At 26.1% G+C, this 23,711-nt stretch overlaps 6 protein-coding genes across 7 annotated transcripts; 3 read left to right on the top strand and 3 right to left on the bottom strand.

Moving 5' to 3' along the window:
• Positions 1 to 1,617: 1,617 nt before the first annotated feature.
• On the bottom strand, positions 1,618 to 3,300 carry LOC129609741 (crossover junction endonuclease MUS81). Its single transcript, XM_055521855.1, has 3 exons — positions 2,642 to 3,300; positions 2,038 to 2,458; positions 1,618 to 1,977 (listed from the first exon to the last, which is right to left on the bottom strand). Exons 1-3 carry the CDS (start codon positions 3,115 to 3,117, stop codon positions 1,618 to 1,620), a joined length of 1,257 nt encoding a protein of 418 aa, XP_055377830.1. The 5' UTR covers positions 3,118 to 3,300.
• A 1,281-nt stretch (positions 3,301 to 4,581) lies between these two features.
• On the top strand, positions 4,582 to 12,689 carry LOC129609525 (formin-binding protein 4-like). The gene is made up of 9 exons (XM_055521485.1): positions 4,582 to 4,704; positions 4,768 to 4,929; positions 4,993 to 5,347; positions 5,470 to 5,554; positions 5,889 to 6,665; positions 6,734 to 6,867; positions 11,502 to 11,752; positions 11,841 to 11,890; positions 12,216 to 12,689. The coding sequence occupies exons 1-9, from the start codon at positions 4,698 to 4,700 to the stop codon at positions 12,546 to 12,548; spliced, it is 2,154 nt and encodes a 717-aa protein (XP_055377460.1). The 5' UTR covers positions 4,582 to 4,697; the 3' UTR covers positions 12,549 to 12,689.
• On the bottom strand, positions 12,681 to 17,622 carry LOC129609526 (signal recognition particle subunit SRP54). The gene is made up of 7 exons (XM_055521486.1): positions 17,407 to 17,622; positions 17,142 to 17,318; positions 16,700 to 17,080; positions 13,881 to 14,029; positions 13,557 to 13,818; positions 13,114 to 13,485; positions 12,681 to 13,023 (listed from the first exon to the last, which is right to left on the bottom strand). Exons 1-7 carry the CDS (start codon positions 17,482 to 17,484, stop codon positions 12,928 to 12,930), a joined length of 1,515 nt encoding a protein of 504 aa, XP_055377461.1. The 5' UTR covers positions 17,485 to 17,622; the 3' UTR covers positions 12,681 to 12,927.
• On the top strand, positions 14,401 to 16,535 carry LOC129609545 (dynein axonemal intermediate chain 2). Its single transcript, XM_055521517.1, has 7 exons — positions 14,401 to 14,684; positions 14,744 to 15,539; positions 15,595 to 15,773; positions 15,824 to 16,061; positions 16,131 to 16,272; positions 16,329 to 16,406; positions 16,465 to 16,535. The coding sequence occupies exons 1-7, from the start codon at positions 14,410 to 14,412 to the stop codon at positions 16,533 to 16,535; spliced, it is 1,779 nt and encodes a 592-aa protein (XP_055377492.1). The 5' UTR covers positions 14,401 to 14,409.
• Positions 17,623 to 18,234: 612 nt separating the features above from the next.
• LOC129609608 (exocyst complex component 6) lies at positions 18,235 to 21,026 on the bottom strand. 2 transcript variants are annotated; one of them, XM_055521633.1, is made up of 5 exons: positions 20,980 to 21,026; positions 20,775 to 20,909; positions 20,544 to 20,720; positions 19,215 to 20,485; positions 18,235 to 19,160 (listed from the first exon to the last, which is right to left on the bottom strand). In XM_055521633.1, the coding sequence occupies exons 2-5, from the start codon at positions 20,848 to 20,850 to the stop codon at positions 18,408 to 18,410; spliced, it is 2,277 nt and encodes a 758-aa protein (XP_055377608.1). In that variant the 5' UTR covers positions 20,851 to 20,909; positions 20,980 to 21,026; the 3' UTR covers positions 18,235 to 18,407. The 2 variants fall into 2 exon arrangements, with proteins under 2 accessions (XP_055377608.1, XP_055377607.1); XM_055521632.1 differs by having other exon boundaries at positions 20,775 to 21,019.
• A 658-nt stretch (positions 21,027 to 21,684) lies between these two features.
• Positions 21,685 to 23,675, top strand: LOC129609720 (glucoside xylosyltransferase 1). Its single transcript, XM_055521829.1, has 4 exons — positions 21,685 to 21,887; positions 21,940 to 22,228; positions 22,285 to 22,627; positions 22,693 to 23,675. The coding sequence occupies exons 1-4, from the start codon at positions 21,739 to 21,741 to the stop codon at positions 23,019 to 23,021; spliced, it is 1,110 nt and encodes a 369-aa protein (XP_055377804.1). The 5' UTR covers positions 21,685 to 21,738; the 3' UTR covers positions 23,022 to 23,675.
• Positions 23,676 to 23,711: the final 36 nt, after the last annotated feature.

The raw sequence follows: 23,711 nt of genomic DNA, 5'->3' as shown, positions 1-23,711 counted from the left end.
TTTTTCTTATAGTAATTATTTTACTTTAAATTCAACTACCTACTTAATTAAAACACTTAAGAAGATTAAATAAATTTCTCATACGTATTTTCTATTGTTTTAAATATAATAAAACCATAATATAATAATATGTAATAATCAATATTAAATAATTTGTAAAAACAGAATTAATAACATTTAATATTACAGTATATACTTATACGACAATATTCAATTAGATACGTATAATGTTTATATTAAAATAAATATAATAGTACCCAAATATTATAATATACGAGTATAAGATGGAAATATGTGAAATAAAAATAAATATTGCAAATGAAAACAAAGATAAAAAAAACAATATAGCGGGAAAATTGAGAAGATAACATATAAAATTACTTTATTAATTAAATTATATTAAAAAAAAAAACAAAAATAATAAAGAATGAAAATATAAACATAAATAAATATAATAATATTTGAAAAATAAAAGTTATTAGTTAAAACAAAATAAAATGAAACTATTAGTAAAATTCAATAAATATGAAAATTAGTTGTAAATTTACTTAATAAAATTAAAAGAACAGAAAAAAAAAATATTTAAGTACTAAAAATTAAATTAAAAACAAAAAAAAATTAAAAAAAAAAAATTTAATTTTGAAAATTAGAAAAAATTAAAATTGAATTAAATGTGAAGTAAAAATAAATACACACTCACACAAAAAACATGTTTATTTTGTTCCTTTTTTTTAAATTTATTAATAAAAAAAAATTTATTGAAAAACCAATTAATTATTAAAATTTATTATTATAATTCAAAAACTTAAAAAACGATGGAATATAATAATAAAGAAAAATCACTAAGAAAATAATTGTTTTATTTAAAAAAGAAAAAACTTTAATACATACCTTTAAATATAAATTAAACACGTTAAAGAGATATTTTAACGCACATATCTGCAAGTTAAGAAATTTCCAATTTTGGATGAAAAGAAATCGAGTTCGTGTTTTTGCGAATTTCTTTACTAGACTGTAAAATAACACCTGCATAAGCTTAAAAAATCGGGCTCCCATTGGTGCAGATTTTGTAGGAATAGGGACGAACCTGCCGAACATATTCTTTACGAATGCACGATACTGCCTGTCCAGTGTCACAATTATTTTTGACAAGGTTTCCTAAGCATTCAGAACCTGCTATCCTATTCCCTTGGGAATATCTCCAGCTTTATACTTGGAACAGTAATATTATATTACTGTATCGGCTATTGCTACAGTGTTCCAGGGGAGATGTCATCTTACCTATTCGGTGCTCTTGAAAAATCTGCATTCTACAACATAATAGTACATAAATACACATGTACGTTAAGTTAATTATTTCACTAATGAATAAACACATGTTGAATACCATTGCGGACAACTAACTGATTAATAAATTTACTTTTTTTTATAATAAGGTAAAAAGATTTTTTTTAAATCTTTATTGAAATTTAAGAAAGTATAAAATCTAATGTTTTAATTTCTTACATTTATTTACGCAATGAGAAATACTAATAAATATAAATATTTCTGAATAGTACTACATATGAATGAATTTCTAAGAACTAATTTTTTGTTATCAATAAAATTATTAAAATACTAAAAGTTATCGTTATAAAACTGGTAAATAGTTTTACTGATTTGTATCCCTATTGGACGATTTAATTTTCCACTTGGTATACAAGCCAGAAGCTTTTCTGCTTCTTCCCTATTTCCACATTTTTTATAAGCTAATAACAAAGATTTAGGTGTTGGATATATTTCCGTTATTGAAAGAGCTTTGTCAATTGATAAAGATTTTAATTGTAAAAGTTGTTTAATAAATATTTCTCGAACTTTAACATTCTTTGTTTTACTAGAATTTTCTTGAAATTCATTGAATTTCATTAAATCAAAAGATGAAGCATCCATAGATTGTGATTGTAAGGATTTTTTCTCTGTACTCAATAAAGTTTTATCCTGCAAATTTACAAAATAAGATAAATTATGAATCCAAAAAAAATGTAAATTTAATATTACCTTAAACATTTCAATTAAAATTTTTGTTAACGTTGTCAAATATGATAATGTTTCTCGATGATTCTGTGTAAATTGAACTTGAAAACCACTATGCAATTGTGTATTTACTGCTGCCTGCATTAGCGTTTGAATAGGGAGACCAATGTGTTGATTATTGCCATAGTTTTCTATTAAATAAATAATATTTTGTATTCCACTATTCCGTAAACGAAACTTTTGCTCATGAAATCGACCATCTCTAATACTTGTGGCAAAATCGTCCATACGTTTACGTTCAACGATATATGGCAAAATTAATTCATTGTTATGACTATCGCGGCATATCCATGCAAAATCACCAATTGATAGTCGCCGAACTTCATGGGAAATTTTTTGTTTTTCAAAATATAGTCGGGTTTCATCTAATATTGCTTTAAATTTTCTAAAAAAGGCAAAATCACATTTTTAATTTTAAATACTAACACATCATAATTAATATTTTAAATACATTTAAATAATAATTCATTTTTAAATACATACATATGTATGTATGTACATCCCTAAATATTTTCTAATTTATTCAAAATTTGAACTAATAACTGTGCAGGTACATATGCATACTTACCCAGTAGTTTCTTGGGTATCTACGATTAAAATTATTCTAAAATGGCCAGGACCCATTTTAATTTGAGTTTCGGTTTCGTCAACTACAAACTCAATTTTAGATTTGGTTTTAATTTTTAATTTGGAAGATTTTGTTTTTGACAACTTGTTTTTCCGAAGATTTTCCTGAATTTTATTAGCAACCTCTACAATATCATTTTTATAATTTAAACTCCTATTGAAATCTTCCAAATTGTTTACTTTGTATTCCGCTAATTTTTGATCCAATAAACCACATAATGTTGCCCCAAATCCACGTAATATTCCACATTCACGTCCGCTCATCAAAGGCAATGGAAATCTTTTTAAGGAATCCAAAGCTACTTTTAATGTAGTGGCAGATCGCATTTTTTTAATTTTAGCTTCTTCTAACCACTCACTTAACCACTTTGTGAAAAGAGGATTTGGTGTTTTTAATCTAACTTCTATTCTAGACATCACTTTTTATTTAGCTTGTTTAAAAATAAAATTAAGCGGCCGATTCTAACAACCACTAACCTTCAAACCAAATTCGCCTTATTTGCCTCACATTATACCATTTCCTAATAACATACACATATGTATGTACATTATGTACATAACAAATAAAACACAGTTTTTTTTTTAAAGAAACTTGTATTTAAATTGTCCTACACATTCGAAAAGCAATTTATGTTTCCATTTTTTGTTTTTCTAAGTGTGCCTTCAGCTGTTGATTAAAATCATCCTCTACATTATCATCATCCCAATTATCTTCCCAAACATTTACATCATCTTCATCCTCTTTAGAGGTAGTGAAATCTACTAAATAAAACATTTCAGAAAAAATCGCACATATATTTTTATAATTATACCTTCTGCTGGAAATTCCTCAAACTCATCGTCTTCTTCTAAAATTCCTAAATCTGTTTTTGCTTTATTGTCTTTTTCTTTATCTGCCATTTTAATTCCTTTTAAAAGATATTTTCCGCAAACCGATTATACTGCTAACAAATTCTTAACTATGACAAGCAAATTTCTTAGATGAATAATAAAATAGAAGGAATAAGAATGGAACTAACAATATCACAAACAAATATGAAATTTGACATTTAGTTTCGAATTCGCTTGATATTAAACCCAATACACCTAAAAGCTTTGGTCTTTTTTTGTGTTGCGCTCTAAACATTGAAGGGTTTCGGTTCACTGCATTACAGCGCTAAAATCAACAGTGGACGTGCTGAGCCAACCTATGCGATAAATTTTGAAATGATAATCTAAATATTCTAAATCATTCACAATTTCATATTTTTCATTACTTATTATGGAATGATAAATGACTGAAATGACAATAAAATCAAACGTACACAACCTTTTGGCAAATTTGTCCTTTTATGACACTCAAATATTAAACACCATAAATGGAGTCTTAAAATTATTCCAAAAATATGTAACAAACTTTGTTGAAAAACCGAATGCGGAATTCATGTTAAAATTTTTAAACTTAAACTAATTGGCGCCATTTTACTTTTAAAAAAATCTGACGGTACATCTAATGAGAATCTAATGAGAATAATTTAGTATTTTATTTTGCTGCCAAACAAAGTCTGATGTCAAAGAGTGTTCATAAATACAACTTTCATCAGAGTCAGAATAAATTTTATATACTATTATGCCATATTATATGTAAACATTATCTGAATTTTTAAAAGTCTGCATACGATACATTGGATATTTTGATTGGCCTAATTTAAACATTTATTGAAAAATCTTTTGAAATAAAATAAACCCGGCATAAATTGAACAACAGATTTAATCAAATAAAATTTTGTATGATTTTATCCAAATAAATACAAATTAACCATCAAACTTTATTTGATGTGAACGTACTAAATAGTAAAATTGTATAACACAGCCCTGCTGGCACAAACTTAATCTTGAAATTGACAATTGGCTATTTTATGTTCTATTTCGGTGAGAGTCAAATCAAAAGTACATACTTATTACTTATTAAAATATTTTTTACACATTAGATTTTATTTCGTAATAAAAAAAATATAATGAGTGGTAAGTTTCAATTTTGAAAGTTAATAAATTTAATTTCTTAGCAAAGTTAAATAATATTTTTAGCAAAAAATAGCTTATCTACATTATTAGGGAATTATATGTCGGACAGCGATAATGAAAATGACGATGTGCAAAATTCAAACTCATTTTCTAAAGAAATTGGCAATTTAATTAATGAAATAGGAGGAGAAACTTGTGATAAAAGAGAATCACTTCCTAAAACTGGTAAAAAATTGAATTTTTTGTTTTCATTTTAATTTTTAGTAATACATTTTAATTTTCGAGTAGATTGGACGCAATGTATGGATGCTAACACTGGTCATCCATATTACTGGAACATTAGCACAAAAGAGGTTACATGGGAAAAACCTGCACAATATGAAGAATTTTTAAATGAAATTAAAAGAGTTCTTAAGAAAATTCCGGATGATTCTTGGGCTATTGGTTATGCTGAAGGTTCAGAAACTCCATATTACCTCAATATATTTACAAGAGAAATATCGTGGCAAAAACCTGCAAATTTCAAAGAAAAGAAAAGGTCAAAAAAAATTAAGAAGAAAAAGCAAAAATATGAAGAAAAGGAAACTAAAAACATTAAAAAGAAATACCCAAAACACTTAGAAGGTGGAAGTGATGAAGACATGTAAGCTATTAATATTGCAAAACTAAAAATTTTTTACACTTAATATCTATTTAAATCGCTATTTAAATTGTAGAAGTGTAAAAAGATGATTTAGAAGATGAATATATAATTTTTATTTTTAGAAAAATCGAGTTGATAAATAGTTTTACCAATAAATCAGCAACAAACTCTGAAGACGAAGACAAAACTAAATCACAAAATAAAAAGGCAAGTAGATATATTTATTTACAAAAATACTATGGTGCTACAAAAGTTGATTGATTGTAAAAGTTAATGATGAAATTGCACACCTGAAATTAGTTTAAGTAACCTAGAAACATAATTTATCTATGTTACTTCAGTGATTGCAAGTTTTCAAGCAGAAACCTTTTTTTTTGTGATGACGAAATTGCCTTGGTTCGAGTTTTAAAATTAATTTAACAACTAAAGGTTATTTATTAAACATTTTAAAATTCACGGGGCACTGAAGATTATATTTGATATATTATACTGAAAAAAAAAACAAAGTGATTCCAAATAATGTATAATTATTTTTTTTAAGGCAATAAATTTAGATATTGAACAACAAACATCATCAAAAATAAATTTAGTAAGTTATACCTCAGATGATGAAGAGGAGGGGGGCTTAGAAAATAATGTTAATCAAAAAGAAGAGGATAATGAATCAAAATTAGCTTTAGATGTAAATGACTCGACGCAAATGTCTCAAAAATCGATCTCAAAAGGTGAAAAAACACAAATCACATCGTTCGCAAGCATCATTACTGGGGGTAAAGTTGATGTAGAAATTGATGATGAAATTAGTAAATTAAAAGAAGAATTAGAAAAAGAGTTTGTTAAAGAAACAAAAGAGGATGAAATAAAAACAGAATGTAGTTCAATTAGTTCAAACAAAAATAATACAAATGTAAGTTTTGATGAAAAAAATTTCAAAAGAAAAAGAAGGATAGAATTTGGTACGAATGCAAAACATGCACAAAATATTGAGGAAATTGAAAATGAAGATTCCAGACCATCATTCGTATTAACTAATTCAGATGATTCCAAAGAACTTATTTCCAAAGAAAGCTCAAACTCAGAAAAACTACTAGCAAAGAAAAAATTATATAGTAATTTTAAGAAAAGTCATGTTGAATTTGTGAAGTCAAATGAAACTAAGGATGATGATAATGAGTCAAATCAAGAACTTTTAGATGAAAAAATAAAATTTGAAAAGGAAATCCATGATTTGAGTGAATTAATATCGGATAAAGTAAAATTTTTATCAGTTGGTCATGCTGAAGTATCCGCAGTTCAAGCTATTCGTGTGCAATTAGAAGTAATTTAATTTTTTACTTTAAAAAGCACCAAATATAATATTCATAAATAATATTTTTTTTATTTTAGACTTTATTGGCAGCTTTCAAATCCTCTTCTCTATCATTTGAGTATTTTTTTAAATGGCTAAAAAGTACTTCTGACGATTTAATTAAATTAGAACAAAATGCTGCACCCGAGGGATGGAAATGTAAATGGGACAGGTATGTGAAAATATACCTTCTTTGATTTTAAATTTTAAAAACATAGAAAAGTCAATTTGAAACGAAAAAAAAAAAATAGTATTAGAATCAGTGATAACAATCAAGTGATATTAGTGATAAAATGTGATAAAAAATAATTAACTAACGAACATTACATTGTAAAAAATTATAATAATTATAATGAATATTATATTACCAATTATATCAACGTAATGAAAATGATCCAAATTGAAAAAGTATACTACTTGTTTTGCTAAAGAATATTTTATTTAAAAACAAAAAAAGTGTAATTGGCTTCTTAATTCTGATAAAACAAAAAAAGAAACTTCCCATACTTTCAAATAAAATATTCTTTAAATTGACTATGATCTCTTATATTAAGAGAAATTTTCTCAACCGGATAAATGCAATTTTTATTTCATTTGTTATTTTAAAACATAATTTGTATGCTAAAAATTAAAATCTTTTATTGAAATGTATTATATTGTGTACATGTACATGTAATAATAAATTTTGTAATTTATATACAAAATACATTTATATGCAAAATATATCGATATTAAAAAGGTCAAACAAAAATATTTCTATTTATATAGAAAGTAAGAAGAAAAGAACAAGTAAAAAACGAAAGCTTAATATTAAATTTCATTTCAAATTTTTTTAAAAATCAACGAAAATCTTTAAAATCACCTTTGAAAATTTAAAATTTTACAGCCTGGAAAAGATCGCAATTTTAGGCAATTTTTTACAATAATTGTACTAATATTTCAATTTTTATAAAATATTTTTGAAAATATTTTTAGTACTTATAGGGAGGAATGAAATTGATATTATAAAAATTAATTGTCATTGTTTTAAAGATTTTATTTAAATTTGTGAAAAAGCTTCTTTCATTTAAATAATTAAATTTTTTTCGGATTATAAAGAATTTATTAAGAAAAGATCTAAAAGAATGATCTTTTTTGCTAACGTGTTCGTTCTATTATACAATAAACTGAGGTTCCTCAAAAAATATTATATTTCGTAAGATAAATTCTAAATGTTTAAATCTAAAACAAAGGATATAACAATTAAAATTATTAACAAGTTAATAAATACTTTTTATTAACACATATTAAATAATATATAACTTCTTATTTTAAATCCTGGTTATTCTTATTTGTCTTCAATGTAATAAACTTACATGTTAACTTTTTAGTATATTTATATATATATATATATATTTTTTTTGGGGCATTCATTTATTAATTTTAATTATAATACATATGATTCTATTTTTATTTTCTAAAAACAATTTTTTCCATTTTAATTAATTTATTTTGTTATAATTTTGCCTGTACATTTTATATACATTATTTTTTATTGTCTTACCAATTTTAAGCATAACAAAAAATTTATGAAATTTTAATTTATTTTAACTGATCACTGATTTTATAATTTTTTTGTGTTTTTTATTTAGTACCTTAGTTTAACTAATAATTTAATCGATTCAAATACTATTATTGAAATAAAAATAATAAATAAATAACATAAAATAAATTACAGGTATTCCTTCCATTTTTAAAATAAAATAAATTTTGTTAATGTAATAAGTTGATCTTTTAATTAAATAAATAAAAAATTTTTCATAATAAATAATTGACACTCAATTTTGTTAATTTTAATGTGTAGAATGTCACATTTTTTCCATTTGTTTTTTTTTTTTTATATTATTAATTAACACTTTATAATAAAGTGTTATATAATATTTTAAAGTTGGTTTTGTGCAATTATTACAATTTTATTTTAATTTTTATTTTAATTATCAAATATATGTATAAATGTATATATATTATATATATAAATCAGGTAAGTAATAGTATCATAGCATGATGATGATGATACTAATAATTATTTTATATAAAATAGGATAATTTTATTTTAATTGTTTTTAATTTTTTATTTTCTCTCAATAATTTACAATAAATGTTTAATGAAACTAGTATATGATTTTCAATAATAAATATATATAATTTTCAAATTGAAAAATTATGCAAATATATTTTTAATTAATTAATGTAAAATCATTGTTCACTTTGTCTGCTTTAAGAATTTTTTCTTTAATTTATATTGTATCTAGTAATTTCTTACAAAAGCCTTAAAATTTTTTTTTAAATTTTAGTACAATATAGACATACATATGTATGTTGAAAAAAAATATATGGTTTATATTTATAATATAGCACTAAATATTACAAATCATTAAATTTCAAAAATCAATAAAATATTATATATTCACTTAAAAAATAAGGTTTAGCTTTTAATTAATTTATCGAAATAAATTATTGTACGAATATACATACATAATATATTTTATTTTTATTGAATGCATTTTTTAAAAGGCATAATTTGAAAAAAAAAATCGCCAAATATTAAAATATTACAGAAATAACGCGATAGTAATATAAAAAATAAAAATTTTCACTTGTTCCATTAAAAGCCAAAAACCATATTATTTTTTATAAATATTATAATTAGGTACATTAAATTCTAAGAAAAAAAAAATTCTTAAAAATTTCATGATTTGTCTGTTGAAATTTATTTAAAAACAAAGTACAATTTATTTTATTGAAAATTGTAGCTTTGTTAGATTTTAATTTAAAACCTATTATTTATAAGAACACTTTCAATATATTTTGTACAATTGAAATTGAATGCAATTAATTTAAATTTCATTTTGATTTTAATTTTTTTTTTTTAACCTTTCAAAATTGTATAAATTACATTCGTCGTAATAAAATATGTATTTATAAAAAAGATAAGGTTCTACTTGGGCTACAACAAAAAAAAAAAAATATTTATCGAAACTAGAGATCAAAAATAAAATTTTCAATTAGGATATGGTAGTTATTATCATAATATTATAATAAATAAATAAATTAAATCTACGGGTTGGATTAACATTAAATTGTTGTTTTTATTAAGAAATAAATAAAGTTATACTATTTTAGCCTTTGTTAAATACGAGGAACAATTTATACTACAAGTCTCTTGGATTTCTTTTCTTATTTTGAAATTCGTTATAAAAACTCAATTCAGCATTTTATTTTTTCTCTGTGAAAAATATTAATTTAAAATCACTATTTATTTGTAAGCATATTGTTCTAGTTTATAAACCATTAGAAATTTAGCAATGATTGATAATGATTAAAAAACAATGAAATTATTATTTAAAATTTTCACATTGTTCAATTTTAAATTCACATTTAATTAAGTTCATAACAAAACATTAAGTTTATTTAAAAAAAAAATATTCTTAATTTTTATGATAATATAGAAGAAACAACGTTTAATATAAAACTTTTCCATTTAAATGTTAATGAAGTTATTAAAATTTCCTAAATATTGGAAACGATCTACAAAATAAATTAAACATATTATATTTTTATTATTGTGTGCTAATTATGTAAAAATTGATATTTTATTTTAATTTAATTAACTTTTAAATGAATTGAGAACATATTCCAAATACAATATTAATTTCGAAATTTCAATAGAATTTCTAATCAGTTCTCTAAAAATCTATTCTTACAAGAAAATATGTAGTTCTCTTCCTTCAGACACTAGGATACACTTGATTATTCTTAAAAATAGTACTGATTGAAATAATGAAATAGTACCGAGTTTTGTTTTTTAAATTAAGAATTCAAAATATTTGTTCTTTGAAAAGATTTAAAGTTGTAAAATTAATACAAAATTATAATAATAAAAATAAAAGGAAGTTTTTCTATTAAATTATTTCATATTAATTAATATAATACAATATAGACGATATAGTATAAAAATTAAAAAATATCCAGTGAAAATATGAATCACTTAAATACTTCACTGACGGCAGAAGTTAATCCCGATAATTAAAAGAAACTAAAAAAAAAAAAAAAACTAAATAATTAGCTATAAATCATCATAACGAGTAAGTAAAAACAGCAAAAGGAACAAAAAAGTATAAAAAAAAAATTCACATTTTTTCAATTTTAATTAATTATTTCAGCCAAATTGTAAGTATTTTAACAACACTTTGTTTTATTTAAAAGAAATATAAAATTATTTTAAAATAAATGATAATATTAATTAACATAAGAAAAAAAATTTTTGTCCCAATTGCAAAATCACAAAAAAAAAAAAAAAAAATCTAAATGATTCTGCCAACGTCATCATCAAATCTTCCTCCTCATTTAAGGCGATGCTTTTTAAAAAGTGAAAACAAAATGAATCCCAATCTTGAGATTTTGTTCAATATTTGGATGATGATTTGCGAGTTTATAATTTTACCAGAATATTTTTTTTTTTTCATTTTTTCAATTATATACTTATTTTTAAGATATGTAAATTATTTTATAAGTATTAAAAAACAAAATATATTTTTTTTTCTCTTAATATTAACCTAGATGTACTAATTTACCAAGCAAAAAAACAAAAAAAAGAAAAAATTAATATTAAAAATCCAATTGAAGATCAGAAAAACTGCACTTGTCTTTTTTTTTCTTTTCTTTTTTTTTTTATTTTTTATTTTGTTTGATACAACAACTTCATCATCCACCTCAACAATGTCAACAAACATATTACAAATTCACTTCTACAATAAATGTAAACAGAACAACAGCCCAATACTGTTATGAAAATTTAACTACAAATGAAATTCGTTGGGAATTTCCATCTACAAGTGATACAATAACTGAAACAAATAATTCTAGTGCCAAAGATAAAAATGATGAAGAAGTTGAAAATCTATTGACATCAAATAAAATGGAAGATCGTAAAATCATAAGCAATGATGATGTTAAAGGTGAAGTAGAGATGGATATAAGTACAACACCACCACCTAACGAAAATGAAAAAATAATTGGTATGCAAATAAAATAAATTTATTCATCAAAATTAATTTGTTTGCATATTATTGAAATTTAATATATAATTTTAAATTTTTGTTTTAGTACAACATACTTGGGATGCTGATAATGCACCACCACCACCAAGAATAACTGTAAGTTTTTTTTCGGAAACATAAGCTTTTAATACAATAATTCAGTTTTTTTTTCAAAATATTTATTTTATAATTAATAAAACCGATTTTACAATTTAGTCATTTACGCTTATACTTAGAACATTTGTATAAAAACCATATATAAATTATTATGTGTAAGGATTTATTAGACAAAAATTCCAAAGAATTTTGGTCAATATTATAATTATTTTTATATATACTAAATACTAAATACCAATATTTTTTATATTTTAATATTAAATTTGTAATATGTAATAATTTTAATGGCATTTTTTTGTTCTTTTTTTTTCTATTTTTAATATAGACCCCATCACCGCCTTCAATATCAACTTCAGTTATAATAAATGATGAACTGTCAGCATTTTATTCAGATATCGCTAAAATAAGTGCCGAATCATCAGAAACTAATAGTATGCAATCAACAACAAATACCCAAAGCAATAGTAATGTAATTGAAACAAATAACAATTCATTAAAAAGGACACCACCTAGAGAAATTAATGATCAGCAACAAATTGAAAAAAAGAAACGTAAAAAAGTTAAAGTTTCCGGTTTAAGTATGGGTGATAAAGGTGTTTCAGAAATGGTTGCAAAATGGCAAAAAGCACAACAACAAAAGGGATATAATTTTTGGTGAAATCAAAAACTACATATTTAAAAAAATTTAGAAAAGAAAAAAACAAACTTTTGTAAAATGTAAACTTATTATTAAGTTTCTATATATTATAATTACGGTAGGAATATTGGTTAAAAATAAAAAACACATAAGTTAATTATATTTTAGGTGAGTTTTTATTAATTCCATTACTCTAATCTTCTAAAAGTTCTGTGTTTCTGAAATATTATTGTTGTCACAAACAGAACATTAAAAACTTTTATTGGATTTTGGGTTTTATTATTCTAAAATATAGAATTCTAAAGACTTTTGATTACAAAACAAAAAAAAAAAAGTATATTAACAATCGCAAGTAAATTATTAAATTTTTTCAATATTACTATTTTTTTATAAATTGCATTTATTTTCCAAACCCTCCCATCAAATTACTTAATCCGCCAGCTGCACCTTGCTGTAGTTGCCTCATCATGTTTTGTAATCCATTTACACCGCCCATCTAAAAATTAAATTTTTATTATAACGATTAATTATTTTAACAATTATTTTAATTTTTATATAAAAGATTTTGTTAATTCATTTGATTTACCTGCTGCAACATTCTAGGATCAATCATTTTTGCCATTTGTTGATTTAATTTAGCCATTTGAGTTGGATTTACATTTTTAGTCATATCACCGGCTCTAAATAAACCTTTCACACCGCCCATTTTTTTAACAACAGCAGCGAATTTCGTGTAATGTGTTATTAAATCTTTAACTTCGCGCTCAGTTACACCAGAACCTTGTGCAACACGTATCGTTCTACTTGGCTGTTTACTAAAAAGTTTTGCTCCATCACGATTATCTAATTCACCATCCGTCATGCTATCCATTATTGTCATCATGCGTTTAATTCGAGCCATTGATTCTATTTCACCACCTTTCGTCATAAAATCTTGGGAAAACCCAGGAATCATACCCTAAAAATGATTTTAAATAAAATATTATATATATATATATATTTAATTGCAAATATTTAAACAAACATTACCATAATTTGGGAAAAAGGTCCCATTTTCATAATATTTTGAAATTGTTCATACATATCACGTATGGTGAATTGGCCATGTTTAATTTTCTCAAATAATTCTTCATTATCATCTAATTTTAATTCAGTTACTTTATCAATTAAACCTTCAATATCACCCATGCCTAGCAATTTGCTAACAAAAGGTTTTGTTTTAAATGGTTCTAAATCATCGATATGTTCTCCAGTACCAATAAATATAATGGGAGATTGGGTTGCTGCAACACTAAAAATTAATAAATAATTAGTAATTTTCCTGGTGGATATTTATAAATGTTTAATACGTACGCTGATAATGCACCGCCACCTTTCGCATGACCGTCTAATTTGGTAATAATAACTGAACCAATATCTACTTTTTCTTTAAAAGCTCTTGCTTGACCCTCACAGGCTTGACCAATTGTTGCATCCATTACGAAAACAATATTATCAGGTTTCTGGAAATAAAGAGTTGTATATGCTTAAATTGAAAGGTTTGCTGATATATTATGCTCGAATTAGTCACTACTTTAAAAGAAAATACGTATTTAATGGAACCAAAAAAAATTCTAATTTTCTTATAAAATTTGTGCATCTTTATAAGAGATGAGAGTTAATTTTGATGATAAACGTATCTTACAATCTTTCAAGAACTAAATCATCATGAAGTATTTTCCAATAATACTCTAGTTTGTACCTGTTGAATTTTAGTTACCATACATTTTTTATATTCTGCGATAATCTCTATAGGCAACAAAATTTATCGATTAGCAAACTTCTTTATTTTTCTATATAGAAAAGAAATTTCATTGTTGAATAATTAAAATTTAAAATAAAAATGGAACACATATTTAAAAGAGAAAGGAGAAATTTTGGACGTTACCATACGTTTGTTGACCATGACGAAGTTGTTTTCAGTGAACCGTCGAACCGGGAGTTATTTAGGCAATTTATACCAAAAAACCCAGTTGATATAACAACTCAACACACTTCACAAATGGCCATTAGTGAAGCTAACACGGATTGTGTTACATATAAGAATTGTGGCGTTTTTCATAACGAAGGTGGTTGGCCTAAGGACATTAATATGCAGGATCCTGAACAAACTGTTAGGTACATAATGGCACAAAATGTTTAAAACTATACTGCTATCGAAAATTTCCTTTTTCAAGATATAAACGCAAAATAGAAAAAGACGAAAACTATATTCAACAAATACTAGCTCTAACAAAACCAATGGAACATTACATATTTCAAAATAACGCAGTCAATATTTACGAAAATTATTTTGAAGATATGGAACCAGCTCCTTTGCTGGAACCCTGTCAATCAAGAACAGTTAATGTTTACCGGGACCCAAATCCCATAAAGGTTCCAGTTACCCATTTGTCATGGTCCCCAGACGGGGGTGTTAAACTAGCTATATCACATTGTGATATGACATTTCAAGGTGATAGAACTGGTCAATTAAGCAATTCTTACATTTGGGAAGTGGAAAACCCTAATCAACCTTTATTAACTTTGGAACCAAAATCTCAGTGTGTATGTCTGGAATATAATCAAAAGGATCCAACATCACTAGTAAGCGGGATGTATTCTGGGCAAGTAGCTGCATGGGACACAAGATCTGGAAAGTATCCAGTGATGATTACTGAGAATGAAGTGTGCCATCGGGAAGCAGTTAATTCCGTACTTTGGATTAATTCCAAAAGTGGAACCGAATTTTTTTCTGGAAGTTCTGATGGTCAGGTTATATGGTGGGACACAAGAAAATTAAATGAACCTTTAGATAGATTACTAATGGATCCAATGAAAACAGATGAACAAGATTTAAGTAGATCATATGGTGTTTCGGTACTTGAGTATGAAACAACCATTCCAACCCGATTTATGGTTGGAACCGAGATGGGAATGCTTTTTGCATGTAATCGAAAGGGAAAAACTCCAACAGAAAAAATTAGTTCTAGGGTATAAATGTACTTGAATTATAAAAATTGTTTTACCAGTTAATTTTACATTTAAGATGCCATGTCAATTAGGACCAGTGTATGCTATTATGAGAAACCCAGCTTTTGTGAAGAACTTTTTAACAGTTGGTGATTGGACTGCTAGAATATGGTCAGAAGATTGCAAAGAAAGTGCAATAATTTGGACTAAAAATCATGATTCCATTTTAACAGATGGCGGCTGGAGTTATACAAAGTATTAGAACCACTTAATTAATTCTTTTAAATTTAATGTGTTATTTTTAGAGTTTCGTTATTTTTTGTTACACGAATGGATGGTGTCCTTGACGCATGGGATATATTACAACAATTGAATGAACCTATATTAAGTATTAAAGTATGCGATGATCCTTTATTTTGCTTACGTACAAATGAAAATGGGAAGTTTGTAAGTTGTGGAAGTGAAAAAGGGGCAACATTCTTGATTGAAGTATCTGAAAACATGATTTTCAGTGCAAAAAATGATAAGCCCTTACTAACAGCGGTAATTTTTTCAATTTTTTTGACAAGGTTCGTTATTATTATCCGCAAATTTATTTACAAATGAAAAAAGATGTTTGAACGCGAAAACAGACGCGAAAAAATCCTTGAAGCAAAATCTAGAGAAATAAAATTGAAACAAAGCAAAACTGCTGTTCAAAATAATCAGGCACAAGAGAACATTGATGACAAATTTGCTGTGGAACCCTACAAAAGTAAATTGTATTTGAAATATTTTCGAAAATTTTTATCATTTTGTTCCTTTGAAAAGCTGCGTGTGAGCAGGCCGAGGTTGATTATTTTGCGGCTGTGGAACAAGAAAAATTACGAAGAATTGCAAAAGGAAACCGTAAAAACATTTTTAATATTTAATTTACATTTTTATATTAATATTTAAATTATTTTAGATGATCTGGACGAAAGTGAAATGTCCGAAGGAGAAAGTAGTAAAACTGAAAATGCTAATCCAAAAAGTTAAGTTTTATATTTGTTATTTATAGTGTTGTTAGTTTCTTGAAAATAAAATAATTGTTGAAAATAATTGATTAAATAATTCAGAATCCCATTAAAATTTTGATCGTTTTGAAAGACCATTATTACCGATTTAAATAGATTATTCAACATAATACAAATTTTACTTACAACTGCATTTGCTACTGCCAACATTTCTTCAAATAATGATTCTTCCTGTTTATGTCTACCACTGGTATCAACAATTATCATTTCAAATCCTTCTTTTTTAAACATGTCAACACCATCCTGTGCTATCACAACAGGGTCGACTTCTGTATAACTACCGTAAAATGGAATACGAGCCTTAGTTGCATTTTGTTTTATTTGATCGTAAGCACCAGCTCGAAAAGTATCCGCACACACTAAACATGATTTCCAATTCTTTTTTTGATAATGATAAGCTAATTTTGTACATGTTGTTGTTTTACCAGAACCTTGTAAACCTACAAACATAATGACGTTTGGTCTTCCTTTAACTGGCTGGTAAGGTTTAACTCCTGGATCAACCAACTAAAATTTTGTACTATACAATTAAATTTCTTTTTACTTATATTGAGTTTATGATTCTTACTTTTATTAACTCCTTAAATACAGCAGATTGAATCATCCGTCTTTTATTCAACCCGCCACCCATTTCTTCGAAATCAATAACAGAACGAACATTCTCTCTAAGTTCTTTTACTAAACGTATATTTACATCAGCTTCCAATAGAGCTGCACATATCTCTTTTAGCATAGAATTTAATACCTTTAAGTGTTATAGTTAAAATTAGCTTTATACTTCTTGTACCAATGTATGTAGTATATGCAATAGTAAAAACTTCATTCATACTCACATCTTCGTTTATTATAGTGGCCCTACTTAGAGAATGTAGGGCCGTTGTTATTTTACGGCCTAAGTCCGCTAAAACCATTTTTTATTTTCTTTCTAAAATGTTAATATATTTTATTAGTGGAAATTTTTTTCTTGATTTGCTCAACTAAATAAAAATAAATTTTTTTAAATGCCACTCGAACACGTCGATGTTTTTTTTTTCTTTTTTCTTGCTTATTGTAAGAAATAGAATGTCAATTGAATTGAAATGTCTTCAATTTGACATTTCGCTATTGAACCGTAAAGCCCAGACTGTACAAAATAGATTTAGAATTGTTGGCATGTCAACATGACAATTATAATAACAATTTGATATTTTTGTTATGGCAAGATTTATACTTAAAAAGTAGTTGCAATACGGCAAACAATAACTGCGATCCGCAATACTGCAAAAACATAAATTGATGTACATATATGTGTCAGACCAACAAAGCAAACCCCAAAAACTTTTTCTGGATAATTTTTCTGCAGATGTAATACGCGAAATATTCCCCATATGAAAGAATGGTCCAAATTGACAAGTATAATCCTCTTAGCCTAATAAACAGGGTTCACCCCCTTCTAAAGAACGTGATCAACACAATAGTTATATTATTCAAGATCTCCACTCGTATTACCAACTTCAGTCTTCATACTGACTCTATTTGAGAAATTTAAATAGCTTGATATTACTAATAAAAAAAAACCCACTTGTAGTTATTTGAGTATATGTATGTATGTGTGTAATTAGAAACAAATTCTCGTTTTAGTTCTAGGTATGTACATATATCTTTAAAAAACAGGCTGTAATTAATTTAAATAACATTTATAAAGCTTTATGATAAAAGTTATGCACTTAATGATATGGTACAATAGATTTTACATCAAATAGAGAAAAATAAATTTTTGTAATTAAATAGAAGATACAATATTCACAAAGTATGTATTTGTCTTTTAACGTTCAATGGGGATTTGAAAAAAAAGTTAATTTTGCTTATCAGCTAGTTGTCTTAATTGCTTTAAAACAGTTTCCCACAACTTTTTCTTATCACGTTCGCTTTTTTTCAATACTGAAAACATAGTTTTTTTGTCAGCTTCTCGTATTTTCTCCAAAATTATTATTATTGCAGATGGTTGAACTAAATTGTAACGATTATCCACCTTTCCATAATCATGTAAATATGTGCTCCATTCCTCCATTATAAGTAAATCAAGTAATTGCCTTATTTTCGCAAAATATCTTGATAGCTCACCTTCTTTGAAGCCAGGAACAGGTTCAGAAGCAGCAAAGAACTCACACTGCATTAAATCTAAGTTAATTTGCTGTAAAGCACCTGTTGAAATTTGTTTGATTTCGTTGGTCAATAGCATATCATAAATTTTATTTGCAATATGTTCACAGCTTCTTCTGCAAGCCGTTTGTGCAACGTTTGGCAAAAGGTATGCAAAGCTTTGAAATGTACTTTTTAGGAAAGATATCATATCAGTTACGAAAGCCGAAGCATTGCCGTGAGGTTCAATTAAAAGCCAATCATATTCGGATAAATCGAAAAACTCATCTAATTTCGAACAAATACGTTCAGAGACTTGTTTTTCTGCATCAGATCTCGCAACGTGAAACATAGCCGATGGAGCTTGACTAATACTTTGTTCAGTTCCTGTCATTTTGCAAACAAAATCATCTAAAAATGGCCCAGCTTTTTCTAAGTATTGAGTATCAATTATAATTTGAATTAACTGAAAAAATACCATTATGAATTAATACTATTAATTTGTAATCAGCATGCCTACCTGCATAAGCGCAACACTAGGATTTCTAAACACCGCTAATAAACATCCGCTAAAGCTTCTAGTTAATAAAAGATTGGCTGCTTTACGAACCATTGCAGCAACTTCTGTTGGAGACAAGGTTAGTTCCTCTGAAAATTTCATACATGCATACATAAACTCTTTCGCTTGATGATAAACTTCCGGTACCATTTTGGAAAATGGAAATGTTTTCGGGAATGGTTTGCTCTCAAGTACTTCAGAATGAAAAGGAAATCTTTCTATGACATCATCATACTCTTCCTGATCTTCAACTTCTAGTGGCAAAAAGTTTCCCTTATCAAGAATTTCTCTAAAAACATGCACCCATCTCTGTAACAGAACTTCATTATAATGGTCTCGCATGCCAACCAACATTTCTAATAAAGGATTCACAGAATAGCCATAGCTTTTGAGAGTACTTATGGAGAGCATAATCAAATTTTTTATTCGAAGTAAAATGTTAGGATCTGTACAGGAAGATGAACTCATGCTTAAATCGTTGACAATCCTTGTTAGTGATGTTGTCCATAATTCATCCAAATAAGATTTTGTAACTACATCTCCAGCTGTATTTTTCACATGGTCTTCCACCACAAAAAATCCCACAATTGAATAAATATAAGTTTTGTAAGCTTCTAAATTATCATGCATTCCTTGTGGTGGTTGCAAAACGAGCTTTGCTTGATCTTTTCTTTGTTGTCGGTAATCTTTTTCAAAATATTCTTTATCGTTTAGAACTGTATATATATGTAAGCAACGATAAACTGGGGAAAAGTCTATTAAATCCTGGACGCTTAGTTCTTCTTCATCCCCAGCATACTCAGTTCGATCTTGATTTTTAAAGTCTTCTATTATTTTAGATAAATTACGCTTTTGTAATTGTCTTGTATGTCGCATTGCGACTTCCCCAATTTTTGGAGAAAACTCACGAATATTTTCTAAAAACTCTCTAAAATCTGATTCCGAAGATTTTTTTATATTTTCTTTCAGTTTCGGAACGTTTTCTTTCATTTGAATTGCAAACCTGTAACTCGACACCTTTGGTAATAAATCATTTTCCAAACTTTCTAAAGTTTTTAAAGCTGGATAGTAACGTTTTTCCTTAACCTGTTCCAATAATTTTGTATAACACTCCAGAACTGGTAGGCAATTTGAGAGGCCATTGATAGCATTTGCAATATTACTTTCAATCTGACGTGCTCTAACCAGTTCTTTCCCTTTCGATAACACTCCTGCTGATGCTGTTTGCAAATCTACAAATGAGTTTTTTTGAATTGCTAGGTAGTAAATATAAAAATCTTATTAGTTTACCTGTATCTAGAGCTAAAACTTCCTCATTTAAATGTTTTGCTTGAGATCGCACTTGCAATAACTCCCTAATAGATTCTATGAATCCTTGATAATATAGATTGCATATTCTTTCAATATCTTTGTCATGACTTCTTATTCTTGAATCTAACTGTTCAGATAGTGAATCACAAGCATTACCTTAGAAAAAAAAAAACTTAATATTAATGAAAACACAATAATAGCTATATTAACCTTCTAAAATGGATCTAAATGTCGGCCCCCAATAATCATCTACAGCTTCTATATCTTGAACAGATATGTTAGCCATATCTGTAATTAAGCTTTTTTTCTAATTGAAATTTATGATTTCTTGAAAAGATACAAGATCTGCAATTATAGTATTTTATTACGTATTTACTATTCATAAATTTAAAAACCAAAGACAAAACTTAGCTACCCAAAATCCAATTATATGCAGTTCAATTATTTACAACAAATTTATACACGAAGTTACGAAGAACATAATAATATGAATTCATATGTCAAATGTGCTGCTGAGCATTTCTACTCATGTCATGAGTCATGACACAATTGCAAGCTACAATTTACAGATCTACATATTCAGTGTAGTTTACTTTTAAATACAGCAATCCCTCCTATAACGTAACCTCTTACTATATAATTTCGATATATGTAAATTTTATTTTTCCTACCTATTTTCACTTAATGTAATTTTTACCTCGTTTTACGTTGAACCTCCTATAATGTAATTTCACTTAACGTAAATATTTTTCGGTCCCAAAAATTACGTTATAGGAGGGAATGCTGTACATAATTTAGCGTATGTTGTGAATATTAATAAAGCTTTTATACATGTTCAATATTGAATGGTTAGATATTTAGAACAGCTTTTTTGTGTTTAAGTCGGGCAAAGAATAATATCAGACATTTTTTGTAAAATTTATTAATAAAATACATGTTAAAGATTTCAATATGCGGTTCAAATTTGTTCATTGTGAATTTCAAATTATTTCCCGTTGGAAGGAAATTCCAATAAAACATATTTCGAAAATGTCAAATTATTATATGTCAAAATCAGCTGCCAAAATCGTTGTTGACGTAATTCTTGTTTATCTATCAAATTTTACTTTATTCTGCAAAATTTTAAATTAATTTACTTGTTTTTTTTTTAATACTCAAAAAGAGCAGAATAATAATGAGAAATGTTAAGAAATTTTTACTATATTTATTAGTAACACTGTGCATTATATTTTATATATTGTTCCATATTGGAACTAGCAAAGACGATATAATTAAAATAATGCGAGATAGAGGAAAATCTAGTTTTATGCTTACAACACCAAGGTATGATTTTGAAGCAAAATTCTATATTGTTTACATTAGATTTTATTTTTAGCAAACCTATAATAACAATTGCGGCTGTAAGTTGCGGTGAAAGATTAAAGGAAACATTAAATATGTTAAAATCAGTTCTATTGTTTAACGTTAATGGCCCACATCTTAAATTTGTTATTGTAGCGGAAGAAAGTTTGCACATAGGGTTTCAAGAAAAACTAGGTGATTGGCAGGAGATTCTTCCAGGGCAATTTTCTTATGAACTTCATGACTTAAAATTCCCAATGGGAAAAGAGAAAGAATGGAAAAGTTTATTTAAACCATGTGCCGCGCAAAGACTTTTCCTACCAGTAAGTTTTCAATATTAAATATAAATTTCGGTATTTGATATTATTTAAAATTTTAGTCTTTGCTGCAAGATATCGACTCAGTATTATATTTGGATACGGATACAGTTTTTCTTTCTCCAGTTTCAGAAATTTGGAGCCTATTCAAAGATTTTAATGCAACTCAAATAGCTGGTCTTTCTCCTGAACATGAAGATAAAAATGTTGGATGGTACAACAGGTTTGCTCATCATCCTTATTATGGTGAATTAGGAGTTAATTCAGGTGTCATGTTAATGAATTTAACACGTATGAGAGATTTTCATTGGGAAGATCATATATTGCCAATTCATGATGAATACAAATTAAAAATTATATGGGGTGATCAAGATTTGATTAATATATTGTTTTATTTTCATCCAGGTAGGTAACTATTAAAAAAATAACCAATCAATTGACTATTATTGACTTTGCTTTTTTTTTAATAGAAAAGTTATATGTGTTTCCTTGCGAATTTAATTATCGTCCAGATCATTGTATGTATCAAAGTATTTGCAATGCGTCAAATGGTGTACGTATAATGCATGGAAATAGAGGATACTTTCATTCTGACAAACAACCATTATTTTCAGCTGTATATAGGGCTATAGAATCATATGAATTAGGTAAAGATCCGTATAAAAATTTTCTAATGAATCTTGAATCGGATTTGGAAGATGAAGTTGTTGTTAATTCAAACTGTGGTAAAGTCGAACAACAAGTGCTATTAAAAGCAAAAAAAATATTTGTTGCAAAAGATTATTATTATTATAATTAATATAAATTATAGCATTAATATTATTGCAAATTGTTGCAAAATGTGATTACCAATGCTTATTTCGATCGTAACGATTTAAACATATTTAAGAAGCTGATTTCCTTTGATTTCTCTGGACCTCGAATAAAATTTATATTATATTAAGCACAAATTTGGAAATTTAACTGCCAGCGTTTTACTAGTTTAATATTCAGTAAAAATGTTAATGGTGTGCAAATTTTTCCTATCCAAAATGCACTTTAATTATACTGTACTTGCCTTAGTGTATCAAAAATTAGATAAACCGTGATTATAAAATTTAGGTACTCATTATATTTCGGCTCGGATATTTATATTCATTAACCTATTTATTTAAATTATTTTGAATTCGCCATTCCAAAATATTTATAACATGATAATCACTAAAGACTGGAAGTCTTAACACAAATATTATTTAAAAGCTAAACATAAAGTCTTGAAATTTTGCCAATCAATATTATTAACTAAGAAAAACAAATAATAAACGTATGTATTAGATTTTAAGAAAACTTTTTATTTATGGTTTTTAATAATTCGTGTTGCCATTCAAATTCTACATTGGAAAATTTGTTAAAATTAAACTAAGATAATTAAAAAGTGTTTTATTTGATTTGTAAATTAAATTTGTAATTAAAATTTTAAATAAAAATTTTATAAGCTGTATTTTTAAAA

Source organism: Condylostylus longicornis, unplaced genomic scaffold (genome assembly GCF_029603195.1).
Source record: "Condylostylus longicornis isolate FDR11 unplaced genomic scaffold, ASM2960319v2 ptg000040l, whole genome shotgun sequence".
Taxonomy (NCBI): Eukaryota; Metazoa; Arthropoda; class Insecta; order Diptera; family Dolichopodidae; genus Condylostylus; species Condylostylus longicornis.
This window is presented reverse-complemented; position numbering and strand designations above follow the sequence as displayed.

Excerpts from the sequence above, each read along its gene's own strand:
- LOC129609741 (XM_055521855.1), bottom strand. The coding sequence starts at position 3,117 with ATGTCTAGAATAGAAGTTAGATTAAAAACACCAAATCCTCTTTTCACA. Across the intron at positions 2,459-2,641 it reads GATACCCAAGAAACTACTGG|AAAATTTAAAGCAATATTAG; the intron begins GTAAGTATGCAT and ends TGCCTTTTTTAG. Across the intron at positions 1,978-2,037 it reads TTTTAATTGAAATGTTTAAG|GATAAAACTTTATTGAGTAC; the intron begins GTAATATTAAAT and ends GTAAATTTGCAG.
- LOC129609525 (XM_055521485.1), top strand. Across the intron at positions 4,930-4,992 it reads AGAATCACTTCCTAAAACTG|ATTGGACGCAATGTATGGAT; the intron begins GTAAAAAATTGA and ends ATTTTCGAGTAG. Across the intron at positions 11,891-12,215 it reads CACCACCACCAAGAATAACT|ACCCCATCACCGCCTTCAAT; the intron begins GTAAGTTTTTTT and ends TTTTTAATATAG.
- LOC129609545 (XM_055521517.1), top strand. The coding sequence starts at position 14,410 with ATGGAACACATATTTAAAAGAGAAAGGAGAAATTTTGGACGTTACCAT. Across the intron at positions 15,540-15,594 it reads CAGAAAAAATTAGTTCTAGG|ATGCCATGTCAATTAGGACC; the intron begins GTATAAATGTAC and ends TTTACATTTAAG. Across the intron at positions 16,273-16,328 it reads TGCTGTGGAACCCTACAAAA|CTGCGTGTGAGCAGGCCGAG; the intron begins GTAAATTGTATT and ends TCCTTTGAAAAG.
- LOC129609526 (XM_055521486.1), bottom strand. The coding sequence starts at position 17,484 with ATGGTTTTAGCGGACTTAGGCCGTAAAATAACAACGGCCCTACATTCT. Across the intron at positions 17,319-17,406 it reads CCACTATAATAAACGAAGAT|GTATTAAATTCTATGCTAAA; the intron begins GTGAGTATGAAT and ends TAACACTTAAAG. Across the intron at positions 13,024-13,113 it reads ATCCTAGAATGTTGCAGCAG|ATGGGCGGTGTAAATGGATT; the intron begins GTAAATCAAATG and ends TTTAATTTTTAG.
- LOC129609608 (XM_055521633.1), bottom strand. The coding sequence starts at position 20,850 with ATGGCTAACATATCTGTTCAAGATATAGAAGCTGTAGATGATTATTGG. Across the intron at positions 20,721-20,774 it reads ATTTAGATCCATTTTAGAAG|GTAATGCTTGTGATTCACTA; the intron begins GTTAATATAGCT and ends TTTTTTTCTAAG. Across the intron at positions 20,486-20,543 it reads AGTTTTAGCTCTAGATACAG|ATTTGCAAACAGCATCAGCA; the intron begins GTAAACTAATAA and ends ACTCATTTGTAG.
- LOC129609720 (XM_055521829.1), top strand. The coding sequence starts at position 21,739 with ATGAGAAATGTTAAGAAATTTTTACTATATTTATTAGTAACACTGTGC. Across the intron at positions 21,888-21,939 it reads TTTATGCTTACAACACCAAG|CAAACCTATAATAACAATTG; the intron begins GTATGATTTTGA and ends TTTTATTTTTAG. Across the intron at positions 22,229-22,284 it reads CGCAAAGACTTTTCCTACCA|TCTTTGCTGCAAGATATCGA; the intron begins GTAAGTTTTCAA and ends TTAAAATTTTAG.